The 27,105-nt window shown below is 42.0% G+C and overlaps 1 protein-coding gene across 1 annotated transcript in view; it reads left to right on the top strand.

The window, feature by feature from the left end:
- SNAP23 (synaptosome associated protein 23) overlaps nt 1-27,105 on the top strand; it is a 40,549-nt gene that overhangs the window by 2,376 nt on the left and 11,068 nt on the right. Inside the window, exons 2-5 of the mRNA XM_084632394.1 lie at nt 18,860-18,969; nt 20,082-20,123; nt 22,403-22,451; nt 23,016-23,133. Of these exons, the coding sequence (XP_084488520.1) occupies nt 18,913-18,969; nt 20,082-20,123; nt 22,403-22,451; nt 23,016-23,133 (266 nt within the window). The 5' untranslated portion in view covers nt 18,860-18,912. The remainder of the gene's footprint in view (nt 1-18,859; nt 18,970-20,081; nt 20,124-22,402; nt 22,452-23,015; nt 23,134-27,105) is intronic.

Here is a 27,105-nt window from a genome sequence, read left to right as displayed (position 1 = left end):
TCAAGTAGAATTTGCAAGGGAAATTTAGGAAGGTGTAATGTATTTACGTGGGGCTGGGTAAGTCAAGTACACCAGGGTTTAACACCCCTTCTGTCATGAAAAGTGACATTGTCTACCTCATGAATCTGAGTGAGCATATTCCTTAATTTTGCAGATTACACATAATATCATGCCTTCAGCAATATGATGCCCACTGATAATCCTATTGGGATATTAGTTCAGTATTCAGCTGGAAGAAACATGTTGTACATCTATTCTGCTCCTCACAACGCTTCAGGGGTTAGAGTTCAGGGTAACAGCTGTGTTAGTCTGTATTATAAATTGGTTAGTCGCTAAGGTGCCACAAGTACTCCTTTTCTTTCAGGGGTTAGAGTGGCTGCTCTAGGAAGGCTCTTCAGGGGACAAAGAAGTGGGCTGTCCCCAGTGCTGATGAGGGGGCTCTTTGGCTTATCAGTGTCTGGCAAGTGGATTCTGAGAGAGGCCTAGTACTGATCTGGAAATTCATCCCTTTGAGTACCTCACTCTTCTGTAAGTCTAGGCACATTTGGGACAGCAACCAACTGTACAGTAAGGTGTTAAATTTGTGTATAATAGATGGTCTTCCAGCCAATCGTGGGAGGGCTCTTATACACTGGTCATGGGGTTTTCCCAGAGGCAACAAGCTGGCTCTGCTTGGACAAATGAAAAGCTGAACATACTACAAGAAGAGACGGCTGGAAGAACAGGCACTGGTAATGCCATCTCATCTTTACAATGTGTTCAGGAAGTTGATAAGAGAAGCCAGGAAGGGTGCAGAATGGTATCTTTGTTTTTTTGTTTTTGTTCTCCCCCTCTCCCCCCACAGTTGCTTTACTTGTTTGGATATGAGACAGACTTTGAGGGGAGGGGAATATGGGAGGGGGAGGGAGGAGGTTCTGGTGCTGACACTTTATAGTGTCCGGCAGCAGGAATCTGCTGTGCCTATAACATAAGTAGGCTTCTTCTCCTTTCAACTAATAAAGGGATTTAAAAAAGCACATGCGTTTTTTCCATGCATTCTTTCATGTAAAAGATGTAGTAGTCCTAAGCCAGCTGTTTTTGTCTTCTAAATCACCTAATTTCAAATTTATGATAGTACTGCTCATCACTTTTTATCTCAAATCTCTGTGCAAACATCAGTATATTAAATCCCTGCATTCCTTTGGGGATAGCCATTGTCTCTCTTTCAGTTGTGATAACTGAGGCACAGAATAGTTATGACATGAGTGAGGCCACACAGAAAGTCACTGTCAGAGCTGAGATTACAGCTCAGGAGTCCCACTTTGTTGCTGAAACAATCATGTTTGTCTCTTATTTCCTGCCTTTCTTTCTTTGGAAATATCTCATACCTGTAGATGCTCCTGTCAGCAACCTACGGTTTGGTGTTACCCTGTTTTTAGTCAAGTGTGATTGTGTGTACTCTACTTGCGTTCTTCACTGGTGCTTGCACAGAATTTCACAAGAAATCAATGAGCTAGTGAAGGAGTTTCTTTTGAGGAGAGTTTTGTAAATCTTATTCACTTTTACTGGTAAACACACCAGATTAAACAAAGGATAAATCAGGTTAGTTATTTGTATAGTCACTTGACAAGGTTTAATGCAATAATTCAACACAAACATTTTATTCTGCAACACATGATATCCTTAAACCTATACTCTGGGAAAACTTTTAATTCCCTTGATTAAGGGACAGGGCCACATATGCCTATTTGGTATCATTACCATAGTTCGGCAGTTTTGTGCTCCATAGAATTTTTCTCTGGCTAGACGTAAAATTAATGCCCAAAGGGACACAGTCAATAGTATTATCCCACTAAGAATTTCTTACCTTGTATTGTCATAAGTAACATCTGCCATTAATCTAATGGAAAGATCCCATAGAAAACATTGACTGGATTTATAGACTTTAAGGCCAGAAGGGTCTATTATGATCAGAAGGACATAGGTAGTAGAACTTCACCCAGTGATCCTTGAGTCAAATCCATGATGTCTGGTTTAAACTAAGCATATTTTTTAAGTACAGATCCACTTTTAATGTAAAGACTCCCAGTGATGGAGAACTAAATACTTAAGTAATCTGTTCTGATCGTTAATTACCCTCATTGTCTTAAAGTTCTGATTTATTTCTAGTCTGAATTTGTCTATCTTTAACTTCCAGCCTTGTATCTTGTTATGCCTTTGTATACTAAATTCAAAGAGCGCTTCTCAGAAAAAACTTCCTATGCAGGTATTTACAAACCATGACCAAGTCTTATCTTTATTTATCTTCTCTTGGATAGACTAAATAAACTAAGCTTCTTTAATCTTTTGCTGTAAAGCACATTTTCCAAACCTTGAATATTCTTCTGGCTCTCTGCTGAACCCTTTTCAATTTCACATCTTGAAAACTGGACATGGTATTATCTCTGTTTAGGGCAACAGAGAGACTATTGCTGGAATACTATGTCTCTACTTTTACTTGTGATTCCCCTACTTGATGTCCCAGTATTTCTGGTGCACAGGAGCTTTTCACTAACAATAATGGCTCTTTGGTGACTCTTCTGAAATAATTGGGTGATCACTTGCAGATAGAAGTGGATATTTGTCACAGACTGACTTATTAATATCTGTACAGATGCCCATTATAATGGGGGGATGTTATAGAAGAAGCAAGTTCTGTGAAGCATTTCTCACTTCATAACAGCATTCTCTGTCGTCTTAGGGTAAAGCTTTAGCCAACTGTTCTCCATCCGAATGTTGGTTTTGGCAAAACATGGCAGTAGCTGTGTAGTGGCGGTGATTGTTAGATGATGACCAGCTCTACATCCATGTGGTGCTGGCACTTCAACCTGGGTTGCTTCATCAGGCCTCCCAGCAGCTTCTTAGATATGTTGAATGGTATGTGGGGCAGGACTCACCCTTGTAGGACTCTGCAGATGAGGGTTTGTCAGTGGAGGAATAGTTGCCCTCTGGGTCTGCTCTGAGAGGAAAGATATAAACTATTTCAGTATATTTTTATTCATCCCACCAGCTTCTTGTGGAGAGACAGGAGTATTCAGTGATCAAAGATATCAACTATTGTACTACATTAGACTTTTGTATAGTCCAGTACTTCTCAAGCTAGTGCCTTTTTTATTGGCACTTTACCCCCCCATTATAAAAGTGTGTAGTGTAAAAAAAAAAAAAAAAAAAAAAAAACCCTAAGTAACAATAAGCCTATATAATACAACTGTCACTGCATTTGACCTCACAAACACAGAAGATTTTGGTTCACTGCCCTGAAATTATTCTGGAAATCTTGTTTTCACTGCTTGAGAACTGTAATAAAAATTTCAATGCCTCACAACCCTCTGACTGTCTTTTGTGATCTCCCCTGTCCCCTTTCTGGAGAAGGGGTGGAGGGTCACAACACACCAGCTGAGAAACACAGGTATAGTCTAAATCCTTTCCATATTATATGGAATGTAGTCTTCCCCCTGCCCCTTTTGTGGAAGGCATGAGAGTACAACATACAAAAGAGGGGAAATCCTACTAACTTAGTGAATGAGACGCTTTAACAAATGTAATATTTAGGAGGAAAAAGCAAGTGCTAGACTGGGGACAATTACTGGAAAAAGGAACTGCCTGTAGACTTAAAATGAATTGTGTTGTAATTTTTTTAATCTAGATAATGAGCTGAGTTATGAGGTAATTTACCAGGTTGAGACATTAAAGATCTGAAAACTTGCACCATGATTTGTTAATAGTGATGAGCTATTTGCTTTGTATTGTTGGTCGGTCAGTCTTGATCAGAAATATTTTATTTCCTTGTTATTTCAGAAATTAAATTTGATTCCACACATCTTCTCCCCCCCCCCCCCCAATCATTCTAACTGGATGTGATGCTTATTAAATGCACGTCACTCTTAAACTATAAATTGTGCAAATGAATGACTTCTATTAAAATTTGCTATGTTATGTGGCTAATGCATTTAAAGCTACTTGACTTTCTAACACACTAGGTTGTTAACCTGAGGGAACAGGTAGTGCTAAATGGCCTTGCGGTTCTTGGGACTCTACCTGCAGTTGAAAAAGTAAGGAAACTGGTTGGATGTTACAAAGCAAATATCTCCAGCAATCCTGTTGGATTAAAGAATAAGATTAGAGCGAGTACAACATTTGGTATCTATTAAAGTCAAAATGATTTTTGTGAGTGCCTGTAAAGTAGAAGGAAGTGGAGAGAACTTTAAGAGTTTGTGTTGGGATCTCTTCCTGATCATTGGGGTACTAGTGTTCTTAGCACCTGAATCGCATTCAATATGATACTAAAAATAGATGGAGAACAACAAGAGTGCTTCCTAGAGCTGAGATGGGTCCTGCTGATAACTACAGAAGTACACAAACAAGGAAATACTCTCGTGCTTTTAGAAAATACAGGATATGTGTACACTGCAATAAAACATTCATGGCTGGCCCATGTCACCTGTCTTTGGCTCCGGCTGCTGCAGGGCTATAAAATTGCAGTGTAGATGTCTGGGCTTGAGCTGGAGCCTGGCTCTGGAACCCTCGCAGCGTGTCTTATTGTAGTGTAGAGAGATCCACAGGGCTCAAAATAAGTACCTGCCAAAAATGGAGTGGAGGAAGTACAAAACTGTCTAAGAGAAATAATCTTAGATTTCCTAACATTAGAGGAATTAAAACTACTTTATTTAAAATATATATTTTTTTTAAATCTCCATAGCATTGGTTGTGGCCACAGCTGCCTAAGGAGGAGAAAGAGGGGAGAGAGCTGGTACAGAGAGCATTGGGAAGAGCAAAAAGTCGATAGTGGGTACTGGCCAGAGCTGGGGAACCCTTGCTGTGTTAGAGGAGAGCTTGTTTAGAGGCCCCCAGGAAGGAGGGGAAGAACCAGCCTAGGTAGGAGAAGCTGATTCCAAAACAAGAGGGTTGATGCTCAAGGGTAGATGTAGGACTTGCAGGCAGGGACACCTTGGTGAATGGAACACTATGGGAAGTCCCCTTGCTGCAGGAAGCTGAGCCCAGAACAAGGGGCGAGTCTGGAGGGATGTTCCCTGAGCAGCAGGAGCACTGGGGTCTGGAGGCCTGACTTGAGTGCAATACTGTGGAGAGTTCTGTGGCAGGGAACTTGACTTGGGGCAATGAGAGAAGACTTCAGGAGAGGAGTGACTCTTGGAGCTCTCAGGCAGCCTGGAGAGTAGGGCCCTGGAAAGGGGCTAAAAGAACTTTGACGGGTGGGTGACCTGTGAATGGTGACCTTTGAAAGGGTTTGAAGAGCTACTGTGTTATCTTGTCTGTCTGTGGGGATTTGAGAGGAGCTGTTTTTACTATGAGTGATAAGTGAACTGAGACACTCCATATGAATATAGGGTTTGAATTTGCACCGAAATATAATATTCCTTTGTGCAGGTGGATTTCATGGAGAAACTGAGACAGGCCTGACGATTGTGCTATGGTCTGCTGCAGGAGGATGCCCCAGGTGGGGCTCATCAGATCAGTGTTGCATAGTCTATTTTAAAAGCAAAATAAAACCAAAGTAACCATGTGAGTTGCAGAAAGTATAAAAATTAGTGTGCAGTGTTTTCCTCATGCTGCCCTGCCAATGTTCTTCAAATGTAAGCAGTGCAAATTAGCTCTTGAGGTGAGTCTTCATGTTTGTTTAGTCTTTTTTCTTACAGTGCCAAATATACTTTTTTTTCTTTTTCCCTAGGAATGTGACAATCACCAGCACAGACCACTGAACAGACATTAGAGGCTAACAACTTCTGATTACTAATAACCTGGAAGTCTGAAGTGGGAAAATTAGAGATGAAAGTATTCCATAGCCAGATGTTGGGTGTGGAGTTTCTTACTGCTGAATCAGTCTGAGATTCTTCCAGTTTCGTTCACAAATTGGATATCAATTTTTCTCTCGCCTCTCCCCAAAAGGACAGTTATTGTACAAGGCAAACATGCAATGTTAGAATCATAAGATGTAGTAAGACCCTGGCTTTGTCATCATTCTCTGTACTCCAGCAGTAACTATCCTCCTTGGCTGACAGATAACTTCATTTTCTTTTCCCTCACCCCTTTATTGGTTACACTCAAGAAAAAAGGGGGAACTCTTATCTGCCATGAAAAGCCCTTTATCTGATTTGGGGAACAAGCATCAAGGCATAGCTTGTTCTCTGATACTGGTGAGGAAGGAAGAATTTGTGAAGCTGTATTAGCTGAGCAATAGCAGAACTGGAGGGAGGGCAAATGGTATGGTGGAGGGGGACATTTCTGGGAGGGAGGGGATAGTGTGAGAGGCATGTCTGGGGAGAGAAGGGACTTGGCTAGAGGATGAAGGGGACTCATAAGTTGATTGAACTGTCATCTTTGACAGTCCAATTTAAATCTTAACACACCTACCCTTAGCAACATTTTTTCTTAAGTATGGAAATCTTTAATTGTGAGGTTGTTTTTAGTTGTTCTAGATTCATTATGTAATTCAGGAGGACTATACAAACTCCCTGTTGCAGACCACAGCTTGAAATCCACTACGGAATACCTGTAGGTGATCAGAGTTGCTTATGTTAGAGGCTCGAGTGATCATTGTTAGATGTATCCCTGGATAAATTTAACTATGATAAAATTTACAGTTGACACAAATATTGAAGTGGTTGGAAATATACAGGAGATAAGCACCAAATGCCAGTGACCTGGATAACTTAGAGTAGTGGAAGTTACAGGCAATGATGGAAGATCTATTAATGTAAAGATCTACACATGGGAGACAGAATAATAACTAAAGTACCATATTTATTGCAGTCAAGGAAATTTCTCATCTTTCTTGGCTTCACTGGTTTAAGATTACTTTGTTGTCTCAGCAAACACCATTTGCTTCAGGGAAGGCTTGTGACAAGAGTTTGAGGGGGATGTGTCTACAAGATAATGTCTGTTAGAAAGTGAGAACTGTTGCTGAAATGAGTGAACAGTGTTTTCTGTTTAGTTACATGTTTAGAACTTCTTGTTTTTTGAATATCTTGACACTAGAATTCAGTCTTTTTTACATTTTTTGTAGGTCATAAAATTTACCATAGCTGCTGATGGTAATACATTACTTTCCATTCATGTTCTGTTTGCCCTGTGGAGAGTTGGATTTTGTTTTCAGGGAGTTACTCTTCAAATATTGACTTTTTTTTCTAATTTAAACTGCTATGTTAAAGTATCTGTGGCTAATATTTTCGAGTGAGGACAGCTGAAATCTCTTTCTTTATGGAGGAATAAATAGGTTGTTTTTTGTTTTTGGTAGAAATACCTTTCTTTGTATAAAAAATGTGCAGAGAAGGGCTACTAGGATGAGCCAAGGAATAAGAGGAGACTCAAAGAGCTCGGATTGTTTAGCTTAACTGAAAGAAGGCTATGGGGAGATATTATTGCTCTCTCTAAATACATCAGAGGAATAAATAGCAGGGAGGGAGAGGAATTTAAGTTAAGCACCAGTGTGGACACAAGAACAAATGGATATAAACTGGCCATCAACAAGTTTAGGCTTGAATTAGATGAAGGTTTCTAACCATTAAAGGAGTGAGGTTCCAAAACAGCTTTCCAAGGGGAGTGGAGCAGTGAGGGCAAAAAAACCTAACTGGCTTCAAGACTGAGCTTGATAAGTTTATGATGAGACTGCCTATAATGGCATGTAGCTGATCTGCAACTGCTAGCAGCAAATATCTCCAGTGGCTGGTGATGGGACACTGGATGGGGAGAGCTCTGAGTTACTATAGAGACTTATTTCCCAGGTGTTCGGCTGGTGGGTCTTGCCCATATGCTCAGGGTCTAACTGATCACCATATTTGGGGTTAGGAAGGAATTTTCCCCCAGGTCATATTGGCAGATACCTTGGGAGTTTTTTGTCTTCCTCTGCTGCATGTAAGTAGGGATCACTTGAAGGTGTAAACTAGTGTAAATGGTGGATTCTTTGTAACTTGAAGTCTTTAAATCAAGAGTTGAGGACTTCAGTAACTCAGTCAGAGGTTAGGGGGTCCATTACAGGAGTGGGTGGATGTAGTTCTGTGGCCTGCAATGTGCTGGAGGTCAGATTAGATTATCATGATAGTCCCTTCTGACCTTAGAGTCCGAGTCTATGCTAGGGCTTGGAGTTCAATCCATAATCCCCTTATGTTGAAACTGCATCATACAGTTGGGTATGTTTCTTAGTGGTCTATTTGAAAAGAAGACCATCAAGGTTTAATGGACGCTCTATTGTTAGCCCTTGGACACTGCCCCTTGAAATTCAAGAGAACCTCAGAAAAAAGCAAATAAACCCCACATTTAAAATGACACAGATACATGTAACAATTCTCCAGTATTGGACAGTGTCGGAATTGGTGCATGGACTGTGGATCTGAGCCTAAATTTTTTTCACAGTTTGGATTGATATAAAAAAGATATCAAAAAAGTTATATCTTCCCTCCAATTTCCCTAAAATTAAGATACTTCTCTAAGGGCTGGATCGAGCCATTAACCTCTCACCTTACCTGAAGGACCCCTGAATTAAGTGAATCCATGAAGTTGCTGAAGGTGGAACAAGTCCACATGCCTCTCCTACTGACCAGGGTTAGGAGCTTCTGTGTCAGAAAGCTCAAAGATAGACTGAGTCTTCTAGACCATCCCAACTGGGAATGCAGGATTGAAGGCCCTGTTTCTCTCCCCACCCTTTTTCCCTTGCTGGTCTGCCACTAAGACTGGTGGACCCCAGGGAATGCTTTTCATACACCTCCTGTTTCCTCCTTCAGACTGGCTTGAGTGCATGGTTCAGACATGAGTGGCCTTGGCAAGATGCACAGCCATGTATTGCAGGTTTAATGTAAATTAAAAACTTCTACATCAGACAGGGTTTCTGCATCTTTGTATGGTTACCATGAGCAGTGATCCCAAGATGGCTGTAATATTTAGTTAATTCACATCAGTCAATTTCCTTTGGAATGGGTGCATAGAAGAAAACTCAATTTGTTTTCACTAACAGTAGAAGTCAAAAGTTGCTAGACACTAGCGTTCTAAATCATGGAAAAAGTGTGGATGCCTTTCTAAAATTCATAAGCTTGTCTTTACTCAAAGCAATATACTTTTGTTCCAAATTTGTTTCAGATTTTATTTTTGACAAGTTTGTGGAAAGCCAAACTTTTTTTCAACATCACTGCTTAGATGTCCACTTTTTAAAGCAAACTTTATATAATAAAAAGCTCAGACTAGATGCAGTATCTAGCTTTCATAGAGGTATTGGTTTTACCCAGTTGTTTTAAACAGGGTTGTCGGAGGCCTAGAAGCTGTTACTTACCTAAGTTCTATTTTATTTGACTTACAGACCTTAAGTTCTTCTTGGCTTCTTGTGCTTTGGCTTACAGCCATGTGACCTCTGAATAGCTACATGGAAATATGGTGCTATATATTAACTCCTGTCATTTTGCTGGTGAAGGTCACCTATTTGACAAGTATGAAACTGGTACTACAGTAGAACCTCAAAGATATGAACACCAGAGTTATGGACTGACTGGTCAACCAGACACCATGTGGAACTGGAAGTAAGCAATCAGGCAGCAGCAGAGACCAAAAAACAACCTACTATACTGTGCCTGTACTGCATCTTAAAGGTAGGCACATCGGGGCTGCCTGATCCCACCCCACCACCTATTTGCCATGTGGGAAGCACCACTTACAGGTAGGGGGTGAAGTTGCTGAGTTTCACTGGCATAGCTATGAGCCCCCAAGAAGGCAGAGCAGGAGCAGTGCTGGGATCTGCAGCTTTCCTGTAAGCTACAAGCACAGTTTCTTTCCTGCCCCCTCCAGGAAAGAAACTTCCCGAGTTCCTGCTGGAACCTGGCCTGGAGTGTTTGCTGCTGGAGCCCAAGCTCCTGCCTGCACGCTGCACTCTGGAGGAGCAGCTCAGTTTTAAAGGGCCACAGCCTGCACCATGTACCACTGACTCTACAGTGTCCCAGGGTGTCTTATTCATCACGCTTGTAGCCAGGGGCTGGAACCAGCTGCCTGTGCACACTCCCATTTGCTGGGCAACCACTTACAGGTAGGTGGTGAAGATACTGATGTTCACGGGCATAGCTGTGAGCTCCCACTCTGAGCAGTCTGCCCTGGGGAGCATCTCATAACATCTTGTTGAGAGTTACAAACATTTTAGAAAAAAGAAAAGGAGTACTTGTGGCACCTTAGAGACTAACCAATTTATTTGAGCATAAGCTTTCGTGAGCTACAGCTCACTTCCTCAGATGCATATCATGGAAACTGCAGCAGGCTTTATATATACACAGAGAATATGAAACAATACCTCCTCCCACCCCACTGTCCTGCTGGTAATAGCTTATCTAAAGTGATCATCAGGTGGGCCATTTCCAGCACAAATCCAGGTTTTCTCACCCTCCACCCCCCCACACAAATTCACTCTCCTGCTGGTGATAGCCCATCCAAAGTGACAACTCTTTACACAATGTGCATGACAATCAAGTTGGGCTATTTCCTGCACAAATCCAGGTTTTCTCACATCCCCCCCACCCCCATACACACACAAACTCACTCTCCTGCTGGTAATAGCTCATCCAAACTGACCACTCTTCAAGTTTAAATCCAAGTTAAACCAGAACATCTGGGGGGGGGGGGGTAGGAAAAAACAAGAGGAAACAGGCTACCTTGCATAATGACTTAGCCACTCCCAATCTCTATTTAAGCCTAAATTAATAGTATCCAATTTGCAAATGAATTCCAATTCAGCAGTTTCTCACTGGAGTCTGGATTTGAAGTTTTTTTGTTTTAAGATAGCGACCTTCATGTCTGTGATTGCGTGACCAGAGAGATTGAAGTGTTCTCCGACTGGTTTATGAATGTTATAATTCTTGACATCTGATTTGTGTCCATTTATTCTTTTACGTAGAGACTGTCCAGTTTGACCAATGTACATGGCAGAGGGGCATTGCTGGCACATGATGGCATATATCACATTGGTGGATGTGCAGGTGAACGAGCCTCTGATAGTGTGGCTGATGTTATTAGGCCCTGTGATGGTGTCCCCTGAGTAGATATGTGGGCACAATTGGCAACGGGCTTTGTTGCAAGGATAAGTTCCTGGGTTAGTGGTTCTGTTGTGTGGTATGTGGTTGTTGGTGAGTATTTGCTTCAGGTTGCGGGGCTGTCTGTAGGCAAGGACTGGCCTGTCTCCCAAGATTTGTGAGAGTGTTGGGTCATCCTTTAGGATAGGTTGTAGATCCTTAATAATGCGTTGGAGGGGTTTTAATTGGGGGCTGAAGGTGACGGCTAGCGGCGTTCTGTTATTTTCTTTGTTAGGCCTGTCCTGTAGTAGGTAACTTCTGGGAACTCTTCTGGCTCTATCAATCTGTTTCTTTACTTCTGCAGGTGGGTATTGTAGTTGTAAGAAAGCTTGACAGAGATCTTGTAGGTGTTTGTCTCTGTTAGAGTTACGAATAAGCTCCATTCCCGAGGTGTCTGTTACTCTGAGGTTCTACTGTATGCCAAAGACAACTGTTGAATAAAACTTGTGATCAAATTTGGAACCTTCATACTGTAAATAGAACTTGTTTTACTATGTCCAGGGAGAGGGTGTGGCCATTATGATTTGCAGGCCATGTGATGATGGTGTCTCCTATCAACTTGGCACTGACCCTTTACAAGGGAGCCATCTTCTTTGCAGGGTAGCAGTAAAGTTGATACCAAGTCCTGACATTACTCCTTCAATTGATGACATTGCTAATATTTAAAGCAGTGTCCTGCAACTCCCGCCCCCCCCCCCGGCCCCTCCAGCTACATCTGTGCTGCACCTCACTGGTGGCAGCATGTAGGGTATATGTAGCTATGCACAGCAGTCAAAAGCAAGCTGCGTGCTACACATCTCAGTGAAAGGCTCCAGCAGAGGGAAGCAGCACGGAAAGGTTCTTGCACAAGGGAGGGTAAACTATGGCCTGCAGGCTGGATCCAGCCTGTCAGGGCTTTCAGTCCAGCCCACGGGATTGCCAGCCTGGTGGCACAGCGGGTCTAAGGCAGGTTCCCTGCGGCTGGCACCACGTCCCTGGGGCTGCAGAGCGCTTCATGCGCTGTCCTTGCCAGCAGGCACTGCCCTCCTCCTCCTCCCCCCTCCCCCCCCCCCCCCCCCGCAGCTCCTATTGGCAGGGAACCATGGCCAATGGGAGCTTCTGGGGTGATAGCCACAGGCGAGGGCAGCACGCAGCGGAGCCGCCTGCCCTGCCCTGCCCTACCCCACCCCCAGGAGCCACTGCCGGACATCCTGGGCACTTCCAGGAGCGGCGCGAGGCCAGGGCGGGGAGGGAGCCTGCCTTAGCCCTAGCTGTGTGCCGCTGCCACCCTGGAGCCACTTGAGGTAAGCGGTGCCGGGCCGGAGCCTGCACCCCTAATCCTTCCTGCCACCCTGCCTTGAGCCCCGTACCATGCCCCCCTTGCCCTTAGCCCCTTCCTGCACACAGAACCCCCTCCCACACTCTTTTCCACACTCCAACCCCTTGCCCCAGCCCAACATTCATGGCCCTGCATACAATTTCCCCACCCAGATGTGGCCCTTGGGCCAAAAGTTTGCCCACCCCTGTTCTAGCAGCTCCCTGTGGCTAGGAAATGCTCTGGAAGCAGGGAGCTGTCAGAGCCTTTGCCTGCTGCCTCCCACTGCAGGAGCCTTTCCCTGTGGAGGGGAAAGGCTCGAGCAGCTGGGCACTACACTGCTAAAAATAGCAGTGTAGACTGGAAGGCACTGCTTGGGTGTGTCGGGAGCCATGTAGGGTCCATAGGCACTGGGTTCAGGCATGTCTTAGTCACCTAAGCAGTACCTCGCTGTCTACTCTATTTATACCAATGCTGGGGGCATGCAGTGTATGCACTCTGCTTGATGCCGTAAGGAGTGTGCAGTGTCGAGGTACCCTTAGTGATGGCTTCAACAGTTACCAGTACCAGACTTAATTGATCTATTTATCCTGTAAGTAAAAAGCTTTACTACTTACCTTTTATGATGGCGTTAAATGAATTCCTAGGAAAATCTTACTTTTTGCTTAAATGTTTCCACCTGATCTGCGTATGGGTATAGGGAAACTTGCCTGATTTCATAAGGATTAATCATTCTAATTTTCATTGTTTTCTGAGAAACAGTGGGTTTGGGTTGGCAGTGAGATACTGTGCAACAAAGGGATGTCTAGTGTTTCTGCTTCCCTTTTTGCAATGATTACGTTGTGTGTGGGAACTGTAAGATAAGCGGCTCAGAAAATAGATTAATATTGGACATCAGCAAGATCAGTTAACTGCTTGGCTAACCAAACAAATTAAGTAAACTGGCATAAACTGTCTGTTTGCTTTCATTGTCAGGTGTCCCTGAAGAGGTGGACTGTAAACTCTGAGCACCTACAAGGCTGGAGCTCTGGGAAAGGGTGTGCTTAGGCTGCTGGGGACTCTGGGTTAGCATTGGTCCTAGGGTGGTCTAAGGCAGGTGGGTCACAAGAACCATTTCTGTGAGGAGAGAACAGGCAGAACCCGAGTGAATTTGTGTGGGGGGGTGGAGGGTGAGAGAACCTGGATTTGTGCTGGAAATCACTTTAGATAAGCTATTACCAGCAGGACAGTGGGGTGGGAATAGGTATTGTTTCATATTCTCTGTGTATATATAAAGCCTGCTGCAGTTTCCACAATATGCATCTGAGGAAGTGAGCTGTAGCTCACGAAAGCTTATGCTCTAATAAATTGGTTAGTCTCTAAGGTGCCACAAGTCCTCCTTTTCTTTTTGCAAATACAGACTAACACGGCTGTTACTCTGAAACCTCTCACGTATAAGTTAGTGTTCTGTTAATGCATTTCAGTTTGTCCCTTATTGTAAGAGAGCCAAACTTGCCCCCTTGGAGTGGTGGTCTACCTTGTGCCAACCAAGATATGGGGTCCTTAAACAATAAGGAAAGTACCAGCTACATATTGCCTGCCCTGATGAGATTTGTGGTTGACAAAATGAGCATTTAACACTTTAAAAATAAATCAGTTGAGATTCTGTATAGTCTCCTTTTTTTTTGGCGGGGGAAGGTCGGGGAAGGAAGAGATTGGGAGTAGAAACATGAATTCCACAAAATGTGATGTATGATGAGGAAACTCTTCCTATATAGCTTTCTGGGTAATACTCTTTCTCTTCTGTTTTCAGTATCTGTCAAAACTGTATTCTCTCCAGTGTTACTGTTGGGACATAGTCTTATTCCCCACATCCATCTGTGATGGAATTTGTCAGGGATGATCTTGTACACCAAGTAAAACAATGATAGCTTTAAAGAGACGATGAACATAATCTAAACTGATTGAATTCATAGACTAGCTTCTTGTGAAGCTTCCCTTAAAATGTACTTCATTATAAGGCTGTCTAAGGAACTAACGTTTGTGTACTCCTGTTCTAGTTCACTGTAATGGTAATGTTTAGGAACTAGCACATGGCTAGGTTGGCTTCAAGAGGAAAGGAGGGGGGGAAATGCCTTTCAGCCTTAGAAAAACAAAGGTGTAAAGATCCTTAATTTTGTTTACTGTTTCATTTAGCCGTGACTGGAAAGGACCTGCAGCCAGCAGTACTACTTCCTCTCACCAGTTAGTACGTGCCTTTTGGGGTTCTCTCTTATGGTAAAAATGACGTGCCTGGAGTTGTGTGGGTGAAAATTGACGTGAAAACGAGGCATTGTAACCTTGTGACTTTCTTATGCTTTAAGTGAAACTCCAATATCTGTGCACTGTAGAAGACTTCTTAACAAAAAAAGTCCATTAGTCATAATGTGAAAAAATTGCTATGTGGGATTAGTTTTTCTTGGGCTAAAACAACCTTGCTGTGGGAATTCTCTCTGAATAATTACATGAGATAATACTCAACATAAGAACACCTCAGATTCTAAGGAATTCTGGAAGCAACTTGGCTGGTAAGGGTATAAAAGCTGAGTGAATAATTTTGATTTTTTTCAGTTCAGGGACCGAACCAAAAAATCCCGTGGGGGAAAAAGTGTCAGTTTGAACTAAAACTGACTCTCTTCAGCTTTTCTTGCCAAAAAGGAAAATGCACTCCCGTCTCCCCCCCCCCCCCCTTCCATTTTTGGTAAAACAAAAATGTCTCATTTAATTGAAACTTTTTTCATTTTTTGTTTGGGTACTTTTCAAGTATTCACCGTTTCTGTTTTCAAATTTAGCTAAATTTCTAAATGAAACACCATTTCAAAATGAAATGCTGAAACAGTTTGTTTCAAAATGGTTGAAATAGAATGTCTTAATTTTTTTCAAATTTGTTTTGCTAAAATTTAACAGAATTCGACCCAAATTTGTGTGTAGTTGTGGTGCCTTGAAAAAATGCATTGCTAGCAAATTTACTATTGATGGAAAAGAAAAATTCCCCCAGTTTTAGTACAATGTTTAATTCTTTTTCAGAGGTCATGGATGTTTCCTTTACAGAGTAGAAAAACAGTATCTTCTGCAGATGACTTCAAATTGGGTGTTCTTGGTTTCAGATTTATGCTGGCTCAGTTTTAAATTCTTTGTTTTTACTGTGGAATATTAGTTAGCCAGTGCACATACATGCATTTTTGCATTCTGTCTAAAAATACTGCATGTAGATACTGTAGGTTAATATTGAGGAACTTGGTGCTTCAGTGTCAAGACAGCACCGAGGAAAGCTGTAAACAAAGTCATTTCTCAATTGTTCTGGCTGAAAGAGGAAACAAAGATTGTCAAAAAGGTGCTAGAAGGCTGATACTTTCAAACCATTGTCTAGTATCCAATGTTCTTCTTGGCTTTTTCTGGTATTGATACATTATGACTATTTCACAATTTTATAAACTGAAACCAGTTTCTTAAGCATGATAAATAGAGCAGTGGATGGAGAGGAATAACTTTCAGGTTACTAGTCTGACCAGAACCTTCAATGAAGTTCTGACTGGGGGTTGCCACATCTTTAAATCCATATAAGGGATTGCTTTTCAGTCTCCAAATGGTATTGTCGTGTATCACATACTGCAACACCAACGCACAAAAGCATGAGGTTAGGATGATTTAGCAACCTCAGCTCAAGCCTTTATTTTTATGGATCCATGGAACAACTTTTAATTTACTCTTAACCTTTTATATAACGTGTGTCCTTAAAGAGCCATTTTATTTGATATATTGAAGTGCTAAGGTTGTTGTGCCCACTCTTCCTTCCCTTCTCTCCTTTTCCTTAACCCGTTGCTTTCTGATCTATCGATCATGTATAAAAGACCTCTCCTTAGGCTGGAGGTAGAAGTGCTTTAGTGGCAGTATGATCAGGTTCTTAAAAATGAAGTGCCTTGGATTTATCAAAAACACTGACTTTCTCCAGCTAGACCAGCTTCATTGAGTCTAGATGCTGAGGGCTTTGTGGTGAGGGAGGTGGTACCAGGCCCTTTTCATAAGCAAAGCTTTCCAAATGCTCAAGATCCTTCTTACCATGAGGCAATTAATATTCTTCATAAAGTAAATCTAATTCATGCAAACTGTAGAGAATATTGCTCATTGTAGTACATTTAGTTCACAAGCAGAAATCTTGGAAGTTATTCACAGTAATTAACGTTGGCCATTACCCAACAGCTGTGGTTCTCTAAAAGTGGTATGCATACCTCTGGGAGTATGCAAAGGTCTTCCAGGGGGTACATCAAATCATGTAGATATTTACCTAATTTTACAACACACTACATAAAAAGCACTAGTGAAGTCTGTACAAACTAAAATTTCATACAGACAATGACTTGTTCATACTGCTCTATATACTATGCACTGAAATGTAAATACAATATTTATATTCCAATTGATTTATAATTATATGGCAAAAATGAGAAATTTAAGCAATTTTTCAGTCCGTGTGCTGTGACACTTCTTTTTTTTATGTCTGACTTTGTAAGTAAGTACTTTTTAAATGAGGTGAAATTTGGGGGTACATAAGACAAATCAGACTCCTGAAAGGGGTACAGTAGTCTGGAAAGGTTGAGAGCCACTGCCCTACAGTCACAGCAATCTGGACTATAAAGCTCTTCCTGTTACTCAATTAAAATCAATGCTAGAGAGCAGGGGTGGGCAAACATTTTAGCCCAACATTTTAGCCACATCTGGGTACTGAAATTGTATGGCAGGCCATGAATGCTCATAAAACTGGGGTTTGGGTTGTGTGAGGGGGTAAGAGCTCTGGCTGGGGGTGCAGGCTCTGTGGTGGGGCCAGAAATCAAGAATTGAGTGTGTGGGAGGGGGGTCCGGGCTGGGGCAGGGGGTTGGGTTCGGGGGGGTGAGAGCTCCAGCTGAGATTGTGGACTCTGGGGTGAGGGTGGGGATGAGGGTTTGGGGTGCAGGAGGGTGCTCCAGTCTGGGCCCAAAGGATTTGGAGGGAAGGAGGGGGGGATAGGGGCTGGGCAGCAAGTTGGGGGGTGCAGTCTCCAGGTGGTGCTTTCCTCAAGCAGCTCCCAGAAACAGTGGCACGCCCCCCCCCTTCCCCCCAGCTCCTATGTGGAGGCACAGTCAGGCAGCTCCGGATGATGCCCCATCCGCAGGCACCGCCCCTGCAACTGCCATTGGCCGTAGTTCCTGGCCAATGGGAGCTGCGGGGGTGGTGCTTACGGACAGGGCAGCGTGCAGAACTGTCTGGCTGTGCCTTAGCTTAGGAGCTGGAGGGAGGCATGCCGCTGCTTCTAGGAGCCATGCAAGCCCCCAATCCCCAGCTGGAGCGGGGAGAGCCCCAGACCCTGCTCCCTGGCTGGAGCTTGAGGACCGGATTAAAATATCTGAAGGGCCAGATGTGGCCCCTGAGCCACAGTTTGCCCATCCCTGCTATAGAGGCAGGATGAAAATGGAGTCAAATGGAACTAATATTAACTTACAAAAGGACAATCTTGTTGGACAAATAGCCTTTTCTTTTGACTAATCTCTTATGAAGAAAAATATTCTGCAGCTTCTCTTCCATTTTTTTCTGCCATTACATAAGTTCAAATTGACCATCTTGAAAAGCAGTCCAAATTCAGAACCAGAACAGAGCTTTACTAAACTTTTGATGAAGAGATTGTTGAGAGAGCCAGTGTACAAAAGTATAAAATGCAGTGATTAAATGGTCAGCTCAGACCATTGCAAATTCAGCTACCAGAATGGTCATGTGAGTGGTGCAAATCTTAGATTAAAAGCCAATCTGGTGCTGTGCAGACAGTGTCTCAAGAAAGCTTATACCGGGTTAGTTTCTAACACCTATTGTAACTGAAAGGAGTTGAGTTTTCAGTTGACTCCAGGAAATGCTATCTCAGAATAGAAACAGTGTATACTTGGATGCTGTGTATATAACTAAACATTATTTTCAAGTACATTACACACCTCATGCTGAAAAGTGATACCTGCAATTTGTACTTTCAGACTACTGGGCACAATGGTTAGCATTTTCCCTGACTCCAAAATCATCAGTTGGATTTCTGTTCTTGTTTGTGAGGTTTTTTTACTTTAAGACTTTCCGGTCTAGGAAGAACTCAGGAAATGACCAGTAGCTAGAATTTCCCATGAAATGTAAATATCCTTTCTAGGACAGGGATTTAACAATAGCAGAAAGAGAACCAACTTAAAATACTTTATTTACTGGTTAGTTCATGAGTTTTTTCACTCGTACCTCAGTTTTGTAACACATAGGTGAATAGCTCTGTTAAATAACCCCTAGTATTATACAAGCATTGTACTCTGCAGAAGGAAGTAGGCATGCTTTTATACTCTTTGAGCTCAGTGTGTTGCCTTCCAATCATCTTTTCAGTTGAAGTGTCATTTGTAGCAGTCTCTACAGACCAATGCAAACCATCTCCAGAACTTTTTATTATGGGTTAATGTTCTGTTTCGATTTTTACAGGAGACTAGACCTTACTTCCTTTTGATCAACTCCTTTTAAAGCAACATCTCATCATGACTGAACTGTCACCTGAAGAAATTCAATTGAGGGCCCACCAAGTCACTGATGAGGTAAACTTTTTTCCAAGGCTCATTCAGGATCCTAATATATAGGTTATCCTAACACAGTGTAAACTTGTGGAGAATAGGAAGGTATGGGGAGCTGAGGAAGAAGATTGCAAGGGCAAAGTTGAATATCCCGAACTTCTGTATCTTCACTTGGCTTTCAACTTGTAGTTGCTGGGGCCAAGTATTTTTTGTTTTTGTGGTTTTTTTTTTTTTTTTTAAATAGGAGCCTGAAATTTCACTCCTAAAGTGCCACTTGCCTGACTTTTTTGAAAGTGCTGAGCACCTACAACTTCCATAGAGACCAATGAAATCTGTGGGGTGCTTACCCTCTTAAAATCAGGGAGGTGCTTAAACACACATTTTAGGATCTTGAAGTTAGGCTCGTATTTTTTATGATCTTTGCTGAGCTATAGTAATTGTCCCTGAGATATCACAGAGCAGTTTTTCCTAGTGTCTGAGGAGCACTTGAAGTTTCAAGTTTATTTTGTTGACCTTAGTGTGTATGAATAATGGCTAATGGAGAAGAATCCTAGATCATTGTAGCTCTGTGATATATATGTGTGGATAGTTGCTTATCCCTTATTTCCAGGATACTAAAACTTTGTGCACTAGGTATTTTATTATATTGAACGCTTAGTGTTTGAGAGTCTTATTCAGCGGTGGGCAAACTTTTTGGCCCGATGGCCACATGTGGGTTGCAAAACAATATGGAGGGCCAGATAGGGAAGGCTGTGCCTCTGCAAACTGCCAGGACCCCTTGCCCCTAACCACCCCACTGGGACTCCAACCCCCCCTGTCCGCCAGCTCCCAGGACCCCACCCCCTATCCAACCCCCCCTGTCTCCTGACCTCTGCGCCATCTGACTGCCCCCTGAGACCGACTGCCCCCTTACCATGCCACTCAAAGCAGCAGGACAGGCTTATTGGAGGTGGGCGGGTGCAAGCCGTGTTGGCCGCATGGTGGCATAGCTGTGGGGGTGAGGGGACAGCGGGGGAGGGGCTGAGGGCTCAGGGGCCAGGCAGGACGGCTCTGCAGGCCATAGTTTGCCCACTTCTGGTCTTAGTGAAGCACATGTTGTTGTAAGAGAATCAATATGTTAAATCTTCTGTTTCTAGTCTTTGGAAAGCACAAGGAGGATTCTTGGCCTGGCTATTGAGGTAAGAGAGCGCTTGCTAAATCTTTGGAAATGCACCAACTTGGTGAAGCAGTGATGTCAAAGAATCTCAGATTAAATTGACTATACTTTATCAAATGTACAAAGTAAACAAACTGGAAAAAAATAGAAATATTTTTCTCTGACCTTTCAGTTATAGTAATTTGTAACAAAAGTAATTGAAAAAGAAGTTCAGACAGTTTTTTTGATGCTGTCATAACTGGCAACACTAGAACTGTCTACTGGCAGAAGATAAGGTGAAATAGCAGACAAGTGTACCTTGAGAGATGGAGGAGACTAGGGCTTTAAAAAATAACCCAGTTATAGGGATACAGAATATGGAGAAAAATTATTGGTTATCTAAAGAGAAACTCTTCCTCTTCTGAGAGCCACAGTTGTGTAGACAGCTTTCCAGGTTGCAGCTGAATCTCCTGCACTTCCATGTTGTCTGACAGGTCAGAAATAGTTGGTGTCTTGTGACCAGTGTTAAAAGGCAAAGTAACTATTGGGATACAAGACCATATAGAAGCAACACAGAGTGGAACTGGATAACGTTTCACAGTCTAATATCTGGCAATCCATAGTAATTCCATCTGAAGCCGCAAGGAAACTGAACATCAGTTCCCAAAGTTGAAACTTGTATCCAGCCATGACTGCTTGGTAACCAGGAGCCAACCACACTACCTGAAGAGTAGGGGGGCGGGTGTGAGATGTATATCTTTTTCTTTGTTTCCATGCCCAAAGGGAAGGTCTGAGCTGCCTTGGGACTTCTCATCCTCATTGACTGCTGTCAGTGAGCCAGGAGTTAGATGGGGACTGGCATTACCAGCAAACCGAGAGGCATCCTTGGCAAAGGCTGTCATGGGAGGCATCTCGTGTGCATTCTTCTTGGATTCATAGTAAAATTTCTTTCTCTTCTGAGAAATATGCCAAGACTTAATAACACTGAAGACTTGAGCTTTTACTGGCTCTTAGAGTTAAGGACAGCTGAAGATTGCAAAGATGCATCCTCAAAATGAAGATTTGATTGAGGGTATGTTTGACTGCCTTGTGCTGTGGCACATGCTATTTTAGGAACTGTGAAAGATCCTGGCACTAATGGGGTATCACATCAGCTAATTCTAATTTAACAAAGCTCTTCAATACTGGAATCTGTGGTAGTGACATACTTAATTCTGGTTTCTTCAGTACTTGAGAAATTGCAAGCGCCTTTAAACTCCCCACACTTTAAAGGATCCTTAGAGAAAATCTGCATTGGACCAGAAAGTTTTGCCTTTGTAGGCTCAATAGTCTGACTCAGGGGTCTCTCTACTGATGTGGCCTCAGTGCCCATTTGAAAACCTGAACACTTCAGCCCTGACTGAGCTTTGGGATTGATTTCCCCAGTGCCAGAGCTGCTGTTGACTTTGACTGGCCTAAAATTGAATGTAGGCTACTTTGTTACTTCAAAGGGCAAGTGGCTGATCTGGTGTAGGGTCCAGAGACTGGGCTCATAAGGCTTCCTCCAGGAGGAAGTCCTACCACTTTCGCTGCCTACTCTGGCCATCCTATGTGAAGGTCTTATCTACTGGGCAGTGACGTAGGTGGTGAGGTTGGGAATTGATTTCTCATTGATTTGTCCATGCCAAGTTTGATCCGTTTGAATATCTGAGTACAGCAAATCACTTGAAATACCTTTCCCTGTTTAGATAAAAGGGATTTCTACCTACCTTTAATTGCTTCTGCACTGAGACTAAGCAAAATTGTCAGTCCAAAAAAGACTCTCAGAACACTGTACATTTCTAAAAAGGATATTAATAGAAGTGCCATTTCAACCAGAACTGCAGTATTGTCACTATGTAGTCACTTTTTTTACACTATCCTATCATGTGACACTAAGGGCTGGTCTGCACTACCACTTAAGTTGATGTAACTTTCATTGCTCAGGGGTGTGAAAACGACACCCCCTGGGTGATGTAAGTTACATCGACTTAGCGCCAGTGTGGACACCGTTTTATGTGAGTTGGAGACGCTCTCCCGCCAACATCGCTTCCGCCTCTCAGGGAAGTGGAGTAATTATGCCGATGGGAGAGCGCTCTCCCATCGACATAGCGCATCTTCACCAGACGCGCTACAATGCAGTAGTGTAGACTTGCCGTTAGTGGTGGTCTGCATGGCAAGCTTCCATTATTCCAATATTGTAGTTCAGGGCAGGTGTTACTCTAGTTAGCACTAGGGCCTTTGACTGTGTGCTGGTATACTGAAAGCAGTGTTATTTCTGCAAACCTCCTTTTCTCTTTACAGTCCCAGGATGCAGGAATCAAGACTATCACCAGGCTGGATGAACAAGGAGGTGAATTCTACCTGTGTGCAAAGCAGAGTTGTGAATATTAAGTCTTAATGGTCTGCAGTAATATCTGTGCTTATGTTTGGTGTCCTAATTTATCAGTCTTTGGCCTCAGTAACTCATTTTGGTATAGAAATGAGGTTACTTCACTCGTCAGATGTTCCTATGTTTGTGCAATTACAGTATTTAAGGTTTAGGTCTGGTTCATATCACCAGAGTTTGCAAGCTGTGCAATTAACTGTGCTATTGAACCTCCCGTCCCATCCCCCTGACAAAATAATGTTTCTTTACTTTAAAAGCAGCTAATAACATCTAAAACATCCAGACAACATCACTATTACACTGGGGGGGCTTTTAATTTAGGATTGCTGGAAACGTATAATCAAAAATTCTATTGCCGCATATGCCACTGTTTGCTTTTGCTACAAAAAGTCCCTTTAGGGGACGAGTGGCTTGAATATACAGATCTAATTTGTAGCTTAGATGTTAAAACACTTTGGATAAAAGCTTCCCCTCTAATAAGGTCTAATCTCTCAAACTTTTGTATGTTTTGTAACTACTTTTTTTTAGAACAACTAAGCCGGATAGAAGAAGGCATGGACCAAATAAACAAGGACATGAGAGAAGCTGAAAAGACCTTGACAGAGCTCAACAAGTGTTGTGGCCTCTGTGTCTGTCCTTGCAACAGGTCAGTTAACAAATCCAGACCCAGGTCTGAATTTCTGGGATCCCACAAAAAGAGTACCCCATTGGGGAACATTCAGAGATGAAATAACTAAAGAGAAGCTTTCTACTTGCTGTTGGAGTAAAAACTACACTGATAATAGTCAACTTTCCCTAAGTGCTTTTTAGGGAAATTGATAACTGCAGCTTGCTGAGGAGTGTACCATTAGATAGGGATTAGTAGCTAAAACACACCCACAGTAACCGCCTTTTAGATTTGTAAATAATGGGATCCCAATCTACCTGAAGCTTATGCAGTAAAGCAATATTAGTGTTTAAAAATAACTTCAGTTTTCAACTTTTTCTTCTCCCTCTTTGTAATAAAGATCCATTGGAATTTGAAATCTTCTTCCCAAATGTATTTCTCTGTTGCTGGGACACTGGATTATTAAGACTGGTAATATGTGCTGGGCTACTCTGTTGTTTTTCTTGGCATGGGGTGAGAGGAAGGTGAACATATTATGGCATTTATTTTTGCAGAGGACAAATAAGATCTAGCATTGAGTAGACTTTACAGATGAGTATATGTGGGGGTCAGAGTGGGGGGGAAAAGGAAAATGAGAATAGGCCTTGGTCTTACCAGCTTTAAAAATCTCACATTACTTATTACATTCTCTATTTTTATTTTTTTATTTTGCAAGCTTTTGTCATAGTGCCTTAATTGTAATCAGTGTCATCACTGGCCTCTCAGAAAATGTCAGTTAAAAGGGTTTTAGATCGTGCTGGATGGCATTTCTGGTGTAGTTTCAAACATTTGTAGCAAAAGCAAATAGAGCAGAGAGGGATGTCTTGTACTCTCTCTAGGCAGTTTTACCATTGAGCTACCACTAGTTGTTATCTCTAAGCTGCTCTAAAGTATTAAATGAATTTGTGGGAATCTTACAAAAAAATGGCTAAACGGGCCCCCCTTTCCCCCACCCCCCTTAGGGTGCTAGGGGAAAAAAAGGGGACTCTTCGTATGTATACTTGCCAAAGTGAGTTGTTTGCAAATTTTTATTGTGGGCCCTATCAGTGGGCCTAAAAGAGAGCCTAGATCTCTTCAATGCTTGAAGTGGAAGCAAGGTAGTGAAACTGTACATTCAAGTCCTTTACATGAGGGTCTCATTCAGAACAACATAATGCTATGTGATCATCCTAAATTAAAATGAGCATGATGTTTTCAGGACTAAAAGTTCAGACTTCTGTTTCAACAGTTTGACAAGTAAATAGCTCGGATCTGGCCTGTAGCTCAACACAAAGTTGTTGTACCAATGTGCAATTTCATTCTTCTTAACATAACTTGCATCCTGTCAGTATCTCCAATTATAATCATGTCCAGGTTTCTGAATTTGTCACATTGGCCACTTCCAGTAAGTGATTCATCTTGGGCAAAAAACCTGATATCTCGTGCCATTTGAATCTGAGCAGATCATCTATCAAGACCACTCTGTATTTGTGTTGGAGTTTGTGGCACTTCCAAGTATGTTAATTCCGGCAGGTGACTTTCACGGTGAGGTGCTTTGTGAAGTTTGGAGTGTGCTGAGGTATATTAGGGAAGCAGTGATGAGGTCAAGAGCAGGAAACTGTACTGAGTGGATCTGAGAAATGCTGACGGTCCTCTCACCCCAATGTCCCACTTATGAGTGGTGTCTTAAATAAATGTTCAGCATTAGGATAGCCAGTCTTCCACACACAGGCTGAATTTAAACACCAGAGTGCCCACAACTAAATGTTTTAGTCTTTTTTCTTCCCCCTACTTCATTCAGATTATTTAAAGCTACTTTGTTTTGAAAGCAAAGGACTTCAGCTGAAAAAAAACTGTCACTAACCACTTGCTTGCATGTTTGATGGTTTTTACTGTTCTTTTTTCCATTCTCCTAACATACCCACCTTCCACTTACTTAATAAAAATGAAGACTAAACACTAGAAGCTGGATTCAATTAACTGGTGAAAGCGGACTTTAGGACAAGGTCAATCTTGTGACACAGCCTGTACTGTTAACCATCTGTCTAAGGTGATGTTCTAAATGGGTACGTGTTTGCATGGGCATGCTGTTTGCATGCAAGACATGTTGTGACTGTCTGTGGTTTTGTGGTGTTCCAGTGTAACATTCATGTCTATAGAGAGCACTTTATAGAATGGATTAGGCATGGGAAGCCTAGTAACTCTACAGCCGCCCCTCAAGGGGCTGGATCAAATACCAGGGCTGTACCAGTTGATCTTCAGGATCTTAAACATATTGGCTTCCTTTTCAGGAAGGTGTCAAACTTCCCCCAGTTTGACCCACATGGAGTAATAGTTTGGAAAATTACTTTAAACATAGCAACATGGCAGTCATGTTTGTATTTCAGTGAGTCACTCAAACTTGTAGAAATAAAAAGCTGATCTTTCTCATTGTCCAGCACCATAAAACTCCACCTGGGGTGTAAAAGTGAAGTTGCATGTTCAGACTTGGGCATCATTCTGTATGGCAAATTCTACTTTTACTTACAACTGTGCCACCCCGTTGAAGAATTGCAATCTCTATTAATCCTGCACAAACCAAAATAGAATCAGCATGCTCTCCCATAATTGTGTTGCTTTGGTTCTAACAAGTAAAAAGTAGTAGAAATGAATTTTTCTTACTAAAGCAAGTTCCTTTGGGTGAATAAACAAAAGGGATCCGATCTGATCAAGCTCCATACCAGAAATGTGACTGAATGCATCAGTTTACACTGGTATTTGTAGAGCTCTGCTGAGGGTGGTATTACATGGGCTCTGACGAAAGACTAAGGCGTTCTTCTAAGCTAGAGTTGTCTGCCCTTTTCCTCATTCCCAGTAAACAAATGTGAAGTTGCCTGAATTTTGGCAGCTAAAACTTGGGCAGAGATTCTAATGAGAGCATCAGTTTTCATTTGATACTATTATCATTTTTTCTTCTCAGGACATTTTTTTTATATCACAAACTTTTTGAATAGGTGCTGCAAAATTTTAAACTTTAACTTAATGTTCTTGAAAGGTGCCACACTGACAGAAGTCCTGTAGTTACAGCATAGGTACAGTGCTAGTGAAAGCTTCCCCATACTGCCCTGCAAATGTTTTGGCCCAATGAAGAAATAGAAGGAAGAGGGTAGTTCAGGCTTAATGGCCAGTTTAATCCTTGGTCTCACTTGTGAGACTACCAACAAACAAACTTAGTTTGTATGGGGTGGTTACAAAACCTTTTCTCTGAAATTTTACACGGGTGTAATTTTTAAAAATTTTTAATAATCTCTCTAACTTGGCTATAGAACTACTTGTCTTTTTAACTCATATTTCATAGCTCCTTGCCACTGCTGCTATAAGATACTTGATTATAATAGGGCTTTTGCCATATCAGGCCATCTTTGCTTTTTTTTGGATCATGCACTAAAATCATAATGGTAAGTATGACTTAAGTTATCCTGTGTTTAACACATCAATCTATTGCTGGAAAACTACCCTTGAAGAATCCAGGAGCGATGGCATCAGGAAATCATCCCTTGGATACATTTGAAATGCTAGTCAAGTGCATAAATGTTTCCCAAGGTTGCTTCAACCTCAAGGTACCTCTTGCTCATCCCCTGTTGAGGATTGTGTCCAAATCAAAATAATTATGCTTCTCTGTTCATCTGTAGTCTTGTATTTAAGATGTTGCAGAAAATGACCAAAAAAAAAAAAAAACCCCAAAAAACCCACAGATTTTAATTTAGTGTCTTAAGGCCTGGTCTAAATACAGCTTTTGTACCAGCATAACCCTTTTGGTTAGGGGATAACTTTTCCTCTCTAAATATTTATAGTGGTACAGCTTCTACTGTGAATGAAGTTATATTGCTACAAAGGTGCTTTACACTGGTATAACTTATTTCCATACTAAAAGGAGAATATACTATACTGATATAACTGTGTCCACATTAGGATAGTTGTAGCATTTTGTACTGCTTTAACTATACCAGTATA

The sequence above is a fragment of the Lepidochelys olivacea genome (assembly GCF_965140295.1).
Source record: "Lepidochelys olivacea isolate rLepOli2 genome assembly, chromosome: 6".
NCBI classification, from domain to species: domain Eukaryota; kingdom Metazoa; phylum Chordata; order Testudines; family Cheloniidae; genus Lepidochelys; species Lepidochelys olivacea.
The sequence above is the reverse complement of the archived record's forward strand: the minus strand, read 5'-3'. Positions and strand labels throughout refer to the sequence as shown.